This window comes from Sapajus apella, unplaced genomic scaffold (assembly GCF_009761245.1).
Source record: "Sapajus apella isolate SASKATOON/1434 unplaced genomic scaffold, GSC_monkey_1.0 scaffold14, whole genome shotgun sequence".
Taxonomy (NCBI): Eukaryota; Metazoa; Chordata; class Mammalia; order Primates; family Cebidae; genus Sapajus; species Sapajus apella.
The window spans coordinates 29,981,779-29,999,249 of NW_022436954.1; the positions used below are offsets into that span (position 1 = coordinate 29,981,779).

General features: G+C 37.4%; 1 protein-coding gene across 1 annotated transcript in view; it reads left to right on the forward strand.

The window, feature by feature from the left end:
• The window catches only part of CCDC73 (coiled-coil domain containing 73), an 86,820-nt gene that overhangs the window by 55,936 nt on the left and 13,413 nt on the right, over positions 1–17,471 (forward strand). Inside the window, exon 9 of the mRNA XM_032283652.1 lies at positions 16,876–17,065. Coding sequence (XP_032139543.1) covers positions 16,876–17,065 — 190 coding nt within the window. The remainder of the gene's footprint in view (positions 1–16,875; positions 17,066–17,471) is intronic.

Sequence of the window (17,471 nt, forward strand, 5' to 3'; positions counted from 1 at the left end):
GCACACGTATAAACATGAAGCAAAAACCGACAGAACTGAAAAGAGAAAAATAAATTCACAGTTACAATTAAAGATTTCAACGTTCTTATCTCACTAATTGATAGAACAGGTACACACACACACACACACACACACACGCAATCTGTAATGATAGAGAAGACTTGGACAATACCAACCAACCAACTTGACCCAATTGACATTTATAAAACATTCCACTAATCAGCTGGGTGTAGTGGGTGACACCTGTAATCCCTTTGGGAGGGTTGCACTTTGGGAGGCTGAGGCAGGTGGATCACCTGTGAACTGGAGTTCAAGACCACCCTAGGCAACTAAAATAGAAAAAATTAGCCAGGCATGGTGGCACATACCTGTAGTCCCAGCTACTCAGGAGGCTGAGACAGGAGAATTGCTTGAACCTCTGAGGCAGAGGTTGCAGTGAGCCAAGATGGCACCGCTGCACTCCAGCTTGGGCTGCAGAGTGAGACTCTGTCTCAAACAAAACAACAACAAAAAATCATTCCACCCACCAACAGCAGAACACACATTCTTTTCAACGGCACATGAAATATTCACCAAAATAGACAATACACTTGGCCAAAAAATAAGTCTTAGTATATTTAAAAGGATTAAAGTCTTACCTGGAATGTGCCCTGACCACAACCAAATTAAAATTTCCAAATATCTTCCTATTAATGATTTCACATTTAATTTGGCTGTGGTAAGGGAACATTCTAGGTAAGACTTTAATCCTTTTAAATGCACTAAAACTTATTTTTTGGCCAAGTATATTGTCTATCTTGGTGAATATTTCATGTGCCATTGAAAAGAATGTGTGTTCTGCTGTTGGTTGGTGGAATGTTTTATAAATGTCAATTAGGTCAAGTTGGTTGGTTGGTATTGTCCAAGTCTTCTCTATCATTATAGATTGTGTGTGTGTACTTGTTCTATCAATTAGTGATAGAAGAATATTGAAATCTTTAATTATAACTGTGAACTTACCTTTCTTTTCTCAGTTCTGTCACGTTTTGCTTCATTTTGCTCATATACATCATATACCTGTTATAAGGTATATGATTTATGATTGTTATGACACATTATTTTTCTGACTTCCTGATTAATTGACCTTTTTATCATTATGAAATACCCATATTTATCCTAGTAATATCTTTCGTCTTAAGGTCTGTGTTGTCTGATAATAATACAGCTATTTCATCTTTTGATTAACATTTGCATCATATATCTTTTTCATCTTGTTACTTTTTAATGGGAGTAGTCACATTTCCTTTTCTATGTTGAATTATAACATGAGGAAATCTTTAATGTTCTCTTTTTTTCAGAACTATCGATTGTATTTTGTTACTCTAGTAACATACACATATTTTCTATTTTAAGCATTTTTATGTGTATAGTTCAGTGACATTAAGTACATTCACAAGTGGATATGGTTATGTACCAATAAAATTATATTTATAAAAACAGCCAAGCACTGTGGTCATGCCTGTAATCCCAGCACTTTGGGAGGCTTAGGCAAGTGGATCACTTGAGGTGAGGAGTTTGAGGCCAGCCTGGCCAACATTATGAAACCATGTGTCTACCAAAAATACAAAAATTAGCCAGTGGTGATGTGTGCCTGTGATTCCAGCTACTTGGGAGGCTGAGGCAGGAGGATCACTTGAACTCAGGAGGCGGAGGTTGCAATGGGCTGAGATCCACCACTGTACTCCAGCCTGGGCAACAGAGCGAGACTCCAACTCAAAAAACAAAACAAAACGAAACAGGCGGCAGGCTGGATTTGGCTCTTTGACTGTAGTTTGCCAATCCTTGTTCTATAGTTTAATTGTCATGTTTACTTTCCAATAATATTATACCAAGGTTTATAATAAGGTAAGAGATTTAAAATACTACATTCTCATTTTCTCCTTCCTGTCCTTTGTGTTATCATACATTTTACTTCTATATGTTATAAACCCTACCATATATTTATTTATTTTAAAGAATTACCTGATAAAGAAAATAAAAAATGAGATAAAGTATCTTTTATAGTCGCCACCACATTTACCACTTCTGTCACTCTTTATTCCTCTGTTTAGACCCAGGTTATGAGCTGTGATAAGCTGATATATTCCTTCAACCTGAAGAACTTCCTTTTAATGTTTCTTTTTGTGCATATCTTCTGGAAGGAATTCTCTGAACTTTTGTTTGTCTGAAAAGGTGGTTTATTTCTCCTTAATTTTAAAGAATATTTTCACTGGATATAAAATTCTAGATGGATAATTTTTTCTTTCATTAATTTTAAGATGCCATTCCATTTTTTTTTTTTTTTTTGCTTGCATTGCTTCTGGTAAGAGGTCTATGACAATTCTTATATTTATAACCCATCTTTTTAAGTGTCTTTATATCTCTGGCTGCTTTTATGATTTTTCCTTCATGACTGTTTTTAAGCAGTTTGATTATGATGTATCTTGGTATGGTTTTCTTGGTGCATATCTTGCTTGGAATTTATTGAATTTATTGGCTATATATAATTTTCATCAAATTTGGAGAATTTTTGGTCATTTTTTAAGTTTTTTTTTTTTCTGTCCCCGTCTACTTTCTGGGACTTCAGTTACACAGGTTAAACTGCTTGATATTGTTCTACAGGTAACTAGGTTACTGAGGCTCTGCTGCATATTTTCTCAGTCTTTTTTTCCCTCTCTGCTTCATTTGGGATTGTTTCTGTTGCTGTATCCTGAAGTTCATTTTATTTTTTTAAAATGTCTAATCTGCTATTAAGCCTATTCAGTGAGTTTTTAATTTCATTTAATGTATGTTTCATCTCTAGAATTTCCATTTGATTCTTTTTTCTTTTGGGATTTAAAATTTTTCTCTTCATTAGGTTCGTATCATTGTCCTCTAAATCACTTGTAATAGCTGTTTTAAAGTTCCTTTGCTAATTATATCATTTCTGTATTTGTTTTTATTACGTTATAAAAAATGACATAACAGGGAATATTTTCCTGCTTCTCTACCTGTCTAGTAAATTTTTTATTAGATTAGAACATTTTGAATTTTACATTGCTGATTATTAGTTTTACTGTCTTTTCAAGAATGTTGGAGTTTCACAGGAGGTTAAGTTACTTGCTGATAAGCTTCATCATTTTGAGGCTTATTTTTAAACTTACGGAAGCATCTAGAATAGCCCTTAACTACAGCTAGTTCATAGCTACTAACTAGTAAGGCATGATCCTGCTGGGGTCTCTACAAAATGTCCCAGGTATTCAGTATGTTCTTTCCTCTCTGGCTGGTTGGAACTCAGAGTTTACCTAGACCTGTGAGAGCTCTGGAAATTGTTCAGCTTGTGGCTCCCCTGTAAGTCTTCATGGACTCTTACTCTTCACATGTCCAACTTAGTATTCAGCAACAGATTAAATATGCAAATGTCTGGAGCTCTTTTTCTGGGTAGATCCTTCATCTTCAGTACATTGCCTCACAAATTACAGCCACTTTAGCCTCTCTAAATTCTGATGTCTGTCTTCCCAACTCAGACCACCTTGCTTTGCAAGAGTCCCCCTTCCTGTGCTATGGTGTAGAAAGTGTCTAGGCAGTAAGCCTGAGTAATCACAGGGTTCATCTCACTTTTTCCTCTTTCTCTCAGAGAACACAGATTTCCCTGTATGTAGTTCATTCTCTGAAAACTATTGTTTCATATACTATATCTAGTTTTCTAGTAATTTAGAGTGGGAAGGCAGGTCAAGTACTCTGGTATGGATGGAAGTCTAAATTTTAAAAATGATACAATATGCATTCTAGGGAAGTATACTATTTTTAAAGAGCTCTGTAATTAGTCCTTCTTAAAGCAGATATTTTTATTTTTGTAATATACATGTTTTTAATAAAGTAATATTTTGGGCTGGGTGTGGCGGCTCACACCTGTAATCCCAGCACTTTGGAAGGCCGAGGTGGGCAGATCACAAGGTTAAGAGATTGAGACCGTCTTGGCCAACATGGTGAAACTCCATCTCTGCTGAAAATACAAAAATTAGCCAGGCATGGTGGCATGCGCCTGTAGTCCCAGCTACTCAGGAGGATGAGGCAGAAGAATCCCTTGAACCTGGGAGGCGGAGGTTGCAGTGAACCGAGATTGCACCACTGTACTCCAGCCTGGCAACAGCGTGAGACCCCATCTCAAAAAATAAAAATAAAAATAAAAATAAAAGATAAAGTGAATATTCCATAATACATGTGCTTGCTAACATATTCATTATTTTATCTATGATATTGAATATTGTGTACATATCACATACAGTGGAAAATTATGGGAATATAGTAAAAAATATGGAGTTTCAAGGAATTTCCAATTTAGTAGCAGAAACAGGTTCAAAAGTAATTGTAGTGTAGTGTGAAAAGTGCTTAAATAGCAACATATTCAGAGTAGAGTAGTGGCACAAAGGAAGGAGAGATCAACTGTACTTAGATGAGGAGGAGCTGCTCAAGGCAGACCTTGCACAGTAGGAGATTTTTTTAGCTGAGTTGACAAAAATAAGTAAGACTTTTCCAGAGAGAGATAGCATTTCAAGTATGTGGAATAACATAGGCAAACAGTAAGAAATGTGTAAAATCATTCAATATGGAAACTAGAAGTAGTTTAGAATGGTTGCAGTATAGGATGCTGGCAATGCAGTAAGTAGCAAAGGAGGCTGAAAAAGATAGGCAGAAGACAGACTACAGAGGGCAGATAGTCCATTCATAGAAGTTTGTTTTTGACTCTGCTTCCAAGGAAGGGAGTAAAATGATCAGATTTACCTTTCAGAAAGATCATTTTATTGATGATGTGATAGACTAGAGTGGGACAAAACTACAGACACATAGACCAGGCCAAGTATGATAGCTCATGCCTGTAATCCCAGCGCTTTGGGAGGCCGAGGTGGGTGGATCATGAGGCCAAGAGATCAAGACCATCCTGGCCCACGTGGTGAAACCCCGTCTCTACTAAAAATACAAAAATTAGCCGGGCATGGTGGCAGACGCCTGTGGTCCAGCTACTCGGGAGGTTGAGGCAGAAGAATCACTTGAACCCAGGAGACGGAGGTTGCAGTGAGCCGAGATTGTGCCGCTGCACTCCAACCTGGCAACAGAGCAAGACTCCATCTCAAAAAAAAGAAAAAAAAGACACATAGACCAGCTTGGAGAGCACAACAATAGTCCAGCCAGGAGATATTTATTGTTGTTTTAATATTAATTAATACAACATAGCTTGAGAGTGATAAATGGCAAGTAGTTCATATACCCTCTGATTGCTTATAGCAATAAACGTAGGCTTGCATTGATAAATAAATCTTTCAGAATCCATTCACTTTGAAATTACAAGCTTGTTAATCAGATCATAAGTCATATATTTTCATTTCGGGAAATGTAGACAGTATAGAAACTTTAAAAAGAAAGTGAAGATCATGTACAGTCTCACCACCTAGAAGCAGTAATTGCTAAAATTTTTCTCAGGTGTTTTTCTGTACATGTGTTCATCTGGAGATAAGCACACCTAGATATTCATATATGTGCACTTAAAAATTAAAATAATATACTTTGATGTTTTGTTGCTTTTTTCATTTAGAAATTTCCTTTATCATGATAAAATATATATAACATAAAATTTGCCATTTTAACCATTTTAAAGTGGTTATATTTAAAATTAAAATTCAGTGGCATTAATTACATTTGCAGTGTCATACAATTATCATCATTATCCTCTTTCAAAACTTTTTCATCACTTCAAACAGAAACTTTGTAACCATTAAACAGTAAATCTCCACTGTCCCCACTCCTCAGCTCTTGGTAACTTCTAGTCTACTTTCTGACTCTATGAATTTGACTATTCTCTCTCTATTTTTTTTCTTATTTTTTATTTTATTATACTTTAAGTTCTGGGGTACATGTGCAGATCATGCAGGATTGTTACATAGGTATACACATGCTATGGTGGTTTACTGCATCCATTCCCTGTCATCTACATTAGGTATTTCTCCTAATGTTATCCCTCCCGAATCCCACCACCCTTTTCTATCCCTCCCTTAGCTCTCCCACCCACACAACAGGCCCTGGTGTGTAATGTTCCCTCCCTGTGTCCATGTGTTCTCATTGTTCAACAACCACTTACAACTGAGAACATGCAGTGTTTGGTTTTCTCTTCTTGAAACTCAGCAAACTGACGTTTGCTGAGAATGATGGTTTCCAGGTCCCTGCAGAGGACATGAACTCATCCTTTTTTTATGGCTGCATAGTATTCCATGGTGTATATGTGCCACATTTTCTTTATCCAGTCTATCATTGATGGGCATTTGGGTTGGTTCCAAGTCTTTGCTATCATAAACAGTGCCGCAGTGAACATACGTGTGCATTTGTCTTTATAATAGAACAATTTATAATCCTTTGGGTATATACCCAGTAATGAGATTGCTGGGTCAAATGGTATTTCTATTTCTAGATCCTTGAGGAATTGCCACACTTGTCTTCCACAATGGTTGAACTAATTTACACTCCCACCAACAGTGTAAAAGCATTCCTGTTTCTCCACATCCTCTCCAGCATGTTATCTCCCGATTTTTTAATGATCACCATTCGAACTGGCATGAGATATCTCAATGTGGTTTTAATTTGCATTTATCTAATGACCAGTGATGATGAGCATTTTTTCATATGTTTGTTGGCTGCATAAATGTCTTCTTTTGAGAAGTGTCTGTTCATATCCTTTACCCACTTTTTGATGTGTTTTTTTTTCTTGTAAATTTGTTTAAGCTCTTTGTAGATTCTGGATATTAGCCCTTTGTCAGATGGGTAGATTGCAAAGATTTTTTCCCATTCTGTTGGTTGCTGGTTCACTCTAATGATAGTTTCCTTTGCTGTGCAGAAGCTCTTAAGTTTATATCCCATTTGTCTATTTTGGCTTTTGTTGCCATTGCTTTTGATGTTTTAGCCATGAAGTCCTTGCCTGTGCCTATGTTTTGAATGGTATTGCCTAGGTTTTTTTCTAGGCTTTTTATGGTGTTAGGTCTTATTTTTAAATCTTTAATCCATCTGGAGTTAATTTTTGTATAATGTGTAAGGAAGGGGTACAGTTTCAGCTTTCTGCACATGGCTAGCTAGTTTTCCCAACACCATTTATTACACAGGGAATCCTTTCCCCATTGTTTGTTTTTGTCAGGTTTGTCAAAGATCAGATGGTTATAGATGTGTGATATTACTTTCGAAGCCTCTGTTCTGTTCCACTGGTCTATATCTCTGCTTCGGTACCAGTACCATGCTGTTTTGATTACTGTAGACTTGTAGCATAGTTTGAAGTCAAGTAGTGTGATACCTCCAGCTTTGTCCTTTTTTTCTTAGAATTGTCTTGGCTATGTGGGCTCTCTTTTGGTTCCATATGAAGTTTAAGGTGGTTTTTTCCAGTTCTGTGAAGAGGGTCATAGGTAGCTTGATGGGGATAGCATTGAAACTATAAATTACTTTGGGCAGTGTGGCCATTTTCACGATATTGATTCTTCCTAAGCATGAGCATGGAACGTTGTTCTACTTGTTTGTGTCCTCTCATTTCCTTGAGTAGTGGTTTATAGTTCTCCTTGAACAGGTCCCTTACGTCCCTTGTTAGTTGTATTCCTAGGTATTTTATTCTCTTTGTAGCAATTGTGACTGGGAGTTCACTCATGATTTGGCTCTCTGTTTGTCTGTTATTGGTGTATAGGAATGCTTGTGATTTTTGCACATTGATTTTGTATCCTGAGACTTTGCTGAAGTTGCTTATCAGCTTAAGAAGATTTTGGGCTGAGACGATAGAGTCTTCTAAATATACAATCATGTCGTCAGCAAATAGAGACAATTTGACTTCCTCATTTCCCAATTGAATACCCTTTATTTCTTTTTCTTGTCTGATTGCTCTGGCCAGAACTTCCAATACTATGTTGAACAGGAGTAGTAAGAGAGGGTACCCTTGTCTTGTGCCAGTTTTTAAAGGGAATGCTTCCAGTTTTTGACCATTCAGTATGATATTGACTGTCGGTTTGTCATAAATAGCTTTTATTATTTTGAGATATGTTCCATTGATACCAGTTTATTGAGAGTTTTCAGCATAACGCATTGTTGAGTTTTGTTGAAAGCCTTCTCTGCATCTATTGAGATAATCATGTGGTTTTTGTCTTTGCTTCTGTTCATGTGATGTATTATGTTTATAGATTTGCATATGTTGAACCAGCCTTGCATCCCCGGGATGAAGCTGACTTGATCATGATGGACAAGCTTTTTGATATGCTGTTGGATTCGGTTTGCCAGTATTTTATTGAAGATTTTTGCATCAATGTTCATCATGGATATTGTCCTGAAATTTTCTTTTTTAGTTGTGTGTCTCTGCCAGGTTTTGGTATCAGGATGATGTTCATCTCATAAAATGAGTTAGGGAGGATTTCCTCTTTTTCTGTTGTTTGGAATAGTTTCAGAAGGAATGGTACCAGCTCCTCTTTGTACATCTGGTAGAATTTGGCTGTGAACCCGTCTGGTCCTAGACTAGAGCAGAACTGAAGGAGATAAGAGACCCAAAAAACCCTTAAGAACATCAATGAATCCACAAGCTGGTTTTTTGAAAAGATCAACAAAATAGATAGACTGCTAGCCAGACTAATAAAATAGAAAAGAGAGAAGAATCGAACAGATGTAATAAAAAAAGATAAAGGGGATATCACCACCAATTCCACAGAAATACAAACTACCATCAGAGATTGCTACAAATACCTCTATGCACATAAGCTAGTATATCTAGAAGAAATGGATAAATTCCTATTCTCTATATTTTATTTAAGTGGAATCATACATTATTTGTCCATTTTTATTAGGCTTATTAAACACTGTGCTTACACAATTAGCACAGTGTTTTCAAGGTTCATCTATTTGTAGGCTATATCAGAATTTAATTCCTTTTTATGTAGAATAACATTCTATTGTGTGGATATACCACACTTTGTTTATCCTGCATTTGTTGATGGACACATGCATTGTTTCCACCATTTGACTAGTGTGAATAATGCTATTATGTACATTAGCATCTATTGGAGTCCATTTTTCAGTTATTTGGGGTATATACCTAGCAGTAGAATTGCTGGATCCTGTGATAATTCTATACTTAGCTTTTAAAGTCTACTAAATAGTGGATATCTTTCTAAGTACATAAAAATAGATCTACATTAGTTTCCATTGTGTGAATAGGACATGCCGTAATTAATCTATCCACTTCCCTATTGGGCTCCTTGTACAAATGTCTTTGTGTATGTTTGTGACTATTGCTTTAGGATAAATTTCAAGAAATGGTATTGCTGAGTCAAAAAGCTCTGTCACTTATAATCTTTGACACACATTGCCAGATAGCTTCCTGGAAAGGTTCTACCAGTTTATAGTCCTACCAACTATGTATAAGCACCTTTCTCCTCCAACCTTCTTAACACTTTGTCAGTTTTAATTTGCATTTTTGTTTTATTAAACATATTTTGTATGTTTATTAGTTATATTCCTTTTAGTTTATATGTTCCCATTTGCAATTAAACATGTGTAAGTCCCTCCAATTTTAAAAAGCAAACAACAAAAAAACTTTTTGATCTCACATCCATTTCTGAACATACCCTTTGTCTTCTTTGTAGAGCCATGTTTCTTGAAAGAGTGGTTTGAACTCCTACTTTTTGCTTTCTTACTTCCCATTCATCCTTCAACATAGGGCAATCTGGGCTGTGCATGGTGGCTCATGCATGTAATCTCAGCACTTTTGGGGGCCAAGACAGGTGAATAACTTGAGTCCAGGAGTTCAAGACCACCCTGGGGAACATAGTGAGACTCTGTCTCTACAAAATTTCTTTTAGAAATTAGCTGGGCATGACGGTGCACACTGGTGGTCTCAAGCTACTTGCGAGACTGAGGTAGGAGGAGCACTTGAACCTGGGAAGCTGAGACTACCGTGAGCTGTGTTCACACCATTCACTCCAGCCTGGGCGATTGAGGGAGACCCCATCACAAAAACAAACAAACAAAAACATAGGGTAGTCTGGCTTTGCCCCTTCACTCCATAAAGTGGATATTACATCCAGTCATTTGGAATAATAACTATTATAATAGTTATACCACTAATTGAGCAACTATGCAGTATGTGGATTATATACATAATTTAATCTTTACAGCATCCCCCCAGCCCTGCCCAGTGGGCTATGTCCTAGAGATTCTTTTTCTTTTCTTTTTTTTTTTTTTTAACTTTAAGTTCCAGGATACATGTGCAGAATGTGCAAGTTTGTTACGTAGTTATATGTGTGCCACGGTGGTTTGCTGCACTTGTCAACTCATCACCTAGGTTTTAAGCCCCACATGCCTTAGCTATTTGTCCTGATGCTCTCCCTCCCCTTGCTGCCCCCAACCCAGACAGGCCCCAGTATGTGTTGTTCCCCTTCTTGTGTCCGTGTGTTCTCACTGTTCAACTCCCACTTAGGAGTAAGAACACGCAGTGATTGGTTTTCTGTTCCTGTGTCAGTTTGCTGAGGATGTGGTTTGCAGTTTCATCCATGTCCCTGCAAAGAACATGAATTCATTCCTTTTTATGGCTGCATTGTATTCCATGGTGTATATGTACCACATTTTCTTTATTCAGTCTATTATTGATGGACATCTGGGTTTGTTCCATGTCTTTGCTATTATAAACAGTGCTGCCATAAACATATGTGTGCCTGTATCTTTATAAAAGAATAATTTATATTCCTTTGGGGATATATCAGTAATGAAATTGCTGAGTCAAATGGTATTTCTAGTTCTAGATCCTTGAGGAATCACCACACTGTCTTCCACAATGGTTGAACTAATTTACATTCCCACCAACAGCGTAAAAGCATTCCTATTGCTCCACATCCTCTCCAGGATCTGTTGTTTCTTGATGTTTTAATAATCACTATTCTGACTGCCATGAGATAGTATCTTACTGTGGTTTTGATTTACATTTCTCTAATGATCAGTGATGTTGAACTTTTTTCATATGTTTATTGGCCGTGTAAATGTCTTCTTTTGAGAAATGTCTGTTCATATCCTTTGCCCATTTTTTGATGTTTTTTTTTTTTCTTGTTTTAAATTTGTTTAAGTTCCTTGCAAATTCTGGATATTAGGCTCTTGTCAGATGGGTAGATTGCAAAAATTTTCTCCCATTCTGTAGGTTGCCTGTTTGCTCTGATGATAGTTTCTTTTGCTGTACAGATGCTCTTTAGTTTAATTAGATCCCATTTGTCAATTTTGGCTTTTGTTGCAATTGCTTTTGGTGACTTCATCATAAAATCTTTGCCCATGCCTATTTCCTGAATGGTATTGCCTAGGTTTTCTTCTAGGGTTTTTATGGTTTTGGGTTTTTAATTTAAGTCTTTAATCCATCTTGAATTAATTTGTGTATAAGGTGTGAGGAAGGGGTCCAGTTTCAGTTTTCTGCATATGGCTAGCCAGTTTTCCCAGCACCATTTATTAAATAGGGTATCTTTTCCCCGTTGCTTGTTTTTGTGAGGTTTGTCAAAGATCAGATGATTGTAGATGTGTGGTCTTATTTCTGAGGTCTCTGTTCTGTTCCATTGGTCTATATGTCTGTTTTGGTACCAGTATCATGATGTTTTTGTTACTGTAGCCTTGCCGTATAGTTTGAAGTCAGGTGGCATGGTGCCTCCAGCTTTGTTCTTTTTGCTTAGGATTGTCTTGGCTATACTGGCTTTTTGGCTCCATATGAATTTTAGTTTTTCTAATTCTGTGAATAATGTCAGTGGTAGTTTGATGGGAACAGCATTGAATCTGTAAATTACTTTGGGCAGTATGGCCATTTTCATGATATTGATTCTTCCTATCCATGAGCATGGAATGTTTTCCCATTTGTGTCCTCTTTTATTTCCTTGAGAAGTGGTTTGTAGTTCTTGAAGCGGTCCTTCATGTCCCTTGTTAACTGTATTCTTAGGTATTTTATTCTGTTTGTAGCAATTGTGAATTGTAGTTCTTTCATGATTTGGCTCTCTGCTTGTCTATTGTTGGTTTGTAGGAATGCTTGTTTTTTGCACATTGACTTTGTCTTTACCGCATTTTTGTTGTAGATGAGAAAACAGCCTCACAGAGTTTAAATAATGTTGTAGGCAGCCTCTAACTCACTGCAAAAGAGCAATGAGTAATAGGTGATTCCCACCTCCTGTTACTCATTGCTCTTTTGTAAGCCCCTCCACTTGAGTGTGAGCTCGATTAATAACTTGGTTTTGATGCATGGAATGTAACAGAAGTGTTACAATGTCACTTCTGAGATCACAAAAAAAAAAAAAACTGTGGTTTTTGTCTTGAGTGCATGTATGTTTATCCTTCTCCCACCTTCCCAACCACCATGAAGAGAAGTCTAAGCTATCCTATGAACAGAGGCCCTGGACAATAAAAGGCAACCTGGAAGAGAATTTAGGCACCCCAGCCAACAGGTGGTACCAACTGCCAGCAATGTGAAGGAGACTCTTCCAGCACTAGTTAAGGCTTCAGATGATGGAGCTGTAGAGGATGACTTGATTGGAACCTCAAGAGGGATGCTGAGTCAGAATCATCAAGCCAACCCACTCCTGGATTCTTGACCCATTGAAACTGTGGGATGTTTGCTGTTGTAAACCACTGAGTTTTGAGATAATTCGTTAAAGAGCAGTAACTACTATTAATACAAACTATCACAAGTTTCCTTCTAGGATTTCATAGCTAATAAATACTGAAACCAAGATTTGAGCTCATATTAATCCAATCCAAAGATTCTGGTAGCCACCATACAATTTTTCTCAATCTCTTTTACAGTATTCTCTTTCTTTGCCTCTCCCTTGGAGATTTTAATCAACAGTTTATCCTTTGTTTTATTTTTCTCTCAAAATACACTCTCTGTAAGCAGTGTATTTCTTCTCCCCCCTCCTCTATCCCTTCCTCTCCCCCTCCTCCTCCTTCTCCTCTTCTTCTTTTCCTCCTCCTCCTTTTGCTTATTCTCCTCCTTCTTCATCTCCTCCTCATTCTTCTCCTTCTTTTCCTTCCTTCTTTCTTCTTTCTTCTTCTTTCTTCAACAGGATCTCCCTTTGTCACCCAGCCTGGAGTACAGTGGCACAATCATAGCTCACTACAGCCTCAGACTCCTGAGATCAAGCATTCCTCCCACCCCAGCCTCTCAAGTAGCCAGGACTACAGGTGTGTGCCACCATACCCAGCTAATTTTAAATAATATTTTATAGAGATGGGGTCTTGTTATGTCATCCAGGCTGATCTCAAACTCCTGGCCTCAAGTAATCCTCTCGTCTCAGCCTCCCCAAACACTGGGATTATAGGCATGAGCCATTTCTCCCGGTCCAACTTGTATATCTTTGGTTGTCATCTATCTGCCAATGATTTTCAAATCTACATTTATAGTATTTATAGGCCAATTTTCCCACACATCTAAACGTGCATTAGAATCCTAAAAGAAAACTCGGCAAACACCATTCTGGATATCGGCCTTGGGAAATAATTTATGACTAATTTCTCAAAAGCAATTGCAACAAAAACAAAAATTGACAAGTTGAACATAATTAAAGAGCTTCTGCACAGTAAAAGAAACTAGCAACAGAGTAAATAGACAACCCATGCAAACTATGCATCTGACAAAGGTCTAATATCCAGAATCTATAAGGAACTTAAACAACTGAGCAAGCAAGAAACAATCTATTTAAAAAGTGGGAAAAAGACATGAACAGACACTTCTGAAAAGAAGACATATAAGCAGCCAACAAACGTGAAAAAAATGCTCATCACTAATCATCAGAGAAATACAAATCAATATCACAAAGAGGTAACATTTCACACCAGGTGGAATGACAATAAGTCAAAAAAGAGGCTGGGCACAGTGGCTCATGCCAGTAATCCCAGCACTTTGGAAGGCCAAGACGAGTGGATCATCTGAGGTCAGGAATTCAAGACCAGCCTGGCCAAGAAGGTGAAACCCTACCTCTATTAAAAGTACAAAAATTAGCTGTGTGCAACAACACGTTCCTGTAATCCCAGCTACTCAGGAGCCTGAGGCAGGAGAATTACTTGAACACGTGAGGCAGAGGTTGCAGTGAGCTGAGATCCCACCATTGCACTCCAGCCTGTGTGACAGAATGAGACTCCCATCAAAAAAAAAAAAAAAAAGTCAAAAAGCAACAGATGCCAGTGAGGCTGCAGAGAAAAGGGAAAGCATATATGCTGTTGGTGGGAGGGTAAATTAGTTCAGCCACTGTGGGAAGGTTGCTCAAAGAACTTCAAACAGAACTGTCATTCGACCCAGCAACACTATTACTGGGTATACAGCCAAAAGAAAATAAATCACTCTACCAAAAAGACACATGTACTTTTATATGTATTGCAGTGCTTTTCACAATAGCAAAGACATGGAATCAACCTGGGTTCCCATCAACAGTGGATTTGATAAAGAAAATGTGGTACATATACACCATGGAATACTACACAGCCAAAAAAGAATACAATCATGTCCTTTGCAGCGACATGGATGAAGCTGGAGGCCATTATCCTAAGAAAATTAACATAAGAACAGAAAACCAGGCCAGGCATGGTGGCTCACGCCTATAATCCCAGCACTTTGTGGGAGCGAGGTGGGTGGCTCTGATGTCAAGAGTTTGAGACCAGCTTGGCCAACACGATGAAACCCTGTCTCTACTAAAAATACAAAAATTAGCTGGGCTTGGTGGCGAGAGCCTGTAATCCCAGCTACTCGGGAGGCTGAGGCAGGAGAATCGCTTCAACCTGGGAGGTGGAGGTTGCAGTGAGCCAAGATTTGCACTCCGGCCTGGGTGACAGAGCAAGACTCCATCTGGGTGGGTTGTGGGGGGGAGAACAAAAACCAAATACCAATTTTCTTATAAGTTGGAACTAAACATTGGGTACTCCTGAACACAAAGATAGCAACAATAGATCCAGGGAATTACTAGAAGAGGTAAGGAGGGAAGGAGACAACAGTTGAAAAACTACTGGGTACTATGCCTACTACCTGGGTGATGGGATCAGTCATATCCCAAACCTCAGCATCATACAATATAGCCATACAACCAACCTGGACATGTACACCCTTAATCTAAAATAAAAGTTAGAATTATTTAAAGGCAAAAATAATAAATACAAGTTCATTAGATATCACCACTTCAGCATATTACTAACTCTTCAAACTCTGCAAGTTCAAACTGAACTCATGATATTTTCCTTCAAATCTACTAGTATTCCTGTTTTTTTGTTCAAGGAATGCCACCCACACAGTGAATTACTTACCTAATCTGAACTCTGGGAGTCAATCTTGACTCACCTTCTCTCTCAGCCTTCACATCCAATCATTGACTGAGTTCTGTTAACTTCAGTTCCATAAATCACCAATCTGTTCACAGTTCTTCATCTCTACTGATATCATCTGGACTGCTGCGGCATTATCCTGATGTATCTGTCTGCCCCATGTGTTCCCTCCCTTTACTTTAGTGTATTTCAGACTTCTAGGTGCAACCTATCAGTGGTTCACAGAAATTAGTTTGGTGGTTTGTGACTAGAATTCTTCTAAAAATGAAATGAAATAGCATAGAAAACATTAGAGAGTGTAATAATAGGTACTGTTTAGTGTGCTTATTGAGTTATAAAACATATTTTTCATTGCTGGTTTCCATCAATTAAGTTTAGAAAACATTAGTTCATTTTTTTGTATTGTAGCCAAAATGGTCTTTCCAGATCATGTTATTCATTCCTGTTTTACACCCTTCAGTGACTTATCAGTGTCTTCCTGGTAGAGTTGAAACTCCTTAACATGCTGTGTTAGGCCCTTAATGACCCAGGCCCAGCTTACCTCAAGCCTCACTTCTCTTCATTCTTCTCTCTCTATGTAAGCTGTAGCCAAATGAAATGACTGATAGTTCGATGAATATATTCGTAATCTTTCTTGTTCTCAAGCATCGTTATATGCCATTTATTCTTTCTGGAGTGCCTCCTTATCCCCATCTATGACTCTGTATCATACTTTAGGTATGTTTAGCTAACACCTTCTCCAAGAAACTTTCCTTGACTCCTCAAAGCAGGGACAGGAATATTCCTGTATGTGCCAATAGTAACCTGTATTTATGCCTATCAGAACACTTACTACATTTTATTAAAGTTGCCTATTATTTATTTTCTTATCTTCATACCAAACTGCAGTTTTTCAAGGATAAGGACTGTATTTTGTTCATCGTTGTATCCCAAAGCCTAGTACAGTGCTTCACATGTAACGTGTGCTTAATATATAGGGGAAGAAAAGGCATGTTGGAATGATTTGCTGTTTTAAGGATATATAAAAATACTGCTTCACCTAGCATGGTGATGAGCACCTGTAGTCCCAGTTACTTAGGAGGCTGAGGCAGGAGGATAGTGTGGGTTCAGAATTTTGAGGCTTGCTCTGCACTGTGATTGCACCTGTGAATAGCCACTGCACTGTAGCCTAGGCAACATAGCAAGACCTCTTTAAAAAATGAACTGCTCAAAACATTTTGCTTGCCATGTCTATCTTGTCTTTAATAATGGGTGGTTCTTCTATTACACATATTTGGTATTATATAATAATGTAGTATGCATGTTTGAAAATCTATAAAGGTCTCAATTTTGCTTAAATATGATAGAGTATATAAAATGAATGTAAAGTGATATTGTTATAAAGAGTATGATATATTAAACTTACTAAAAAATCATTTGGTTTCAAATAGAAATTGCCGAATGGTTGAACTGAAATACAGATTCCACATTTATCACATTTGCTTAGATGTTTTATGTTTACAAACAATGTTTTTTAAAAGACTCTCTTCCATTTTATACTAGAATGTTCCAGAAGTAAACAGTGAAAACAGTGAAATGTCAACTGAAAAACCAGAAAACACCATTATACAGAAATATAATACTGAGCAAGAAATAAGGGAAGAAAGTATGGAGAATTTTTCTTCAGATACTGAATACAGAGGAAAAGAGGAAAACAAAGAAGGCTCATTTATGGAGGAAATCATTATAGAAGGTAACCTTAAAATTATATGGGTATTTTCTAATTTATATGTTGATGTTCACAGTAAATATTTTTGGGAAAATTACATTTCTGCCTCCCCTCTTTATGACTTATTCCTTGTCTTTTTGCATTCTGGTTTCTGCCTTCACTGTTTTGCTGAGAATGTTCTTGGAATCACCAGTAACCTTCTGATGACCAGACCTAGGGTATTTTTCTTAATTCAGATAACCTTTCTGCAACCATTGGAATACTTATTAATTCTTCCATTTTTAAAAAGCATTATTTAAAGATGATACTGATTGGAGGTGTTCAAACGTAGGCTAAACAACCACTTGGTGGAGATGTTGTAGAGAGAATGATTGGACTTTTAAAAAGTCATTCAAAAACCTTATATTCTAGATGATCTATACTAAAAAGT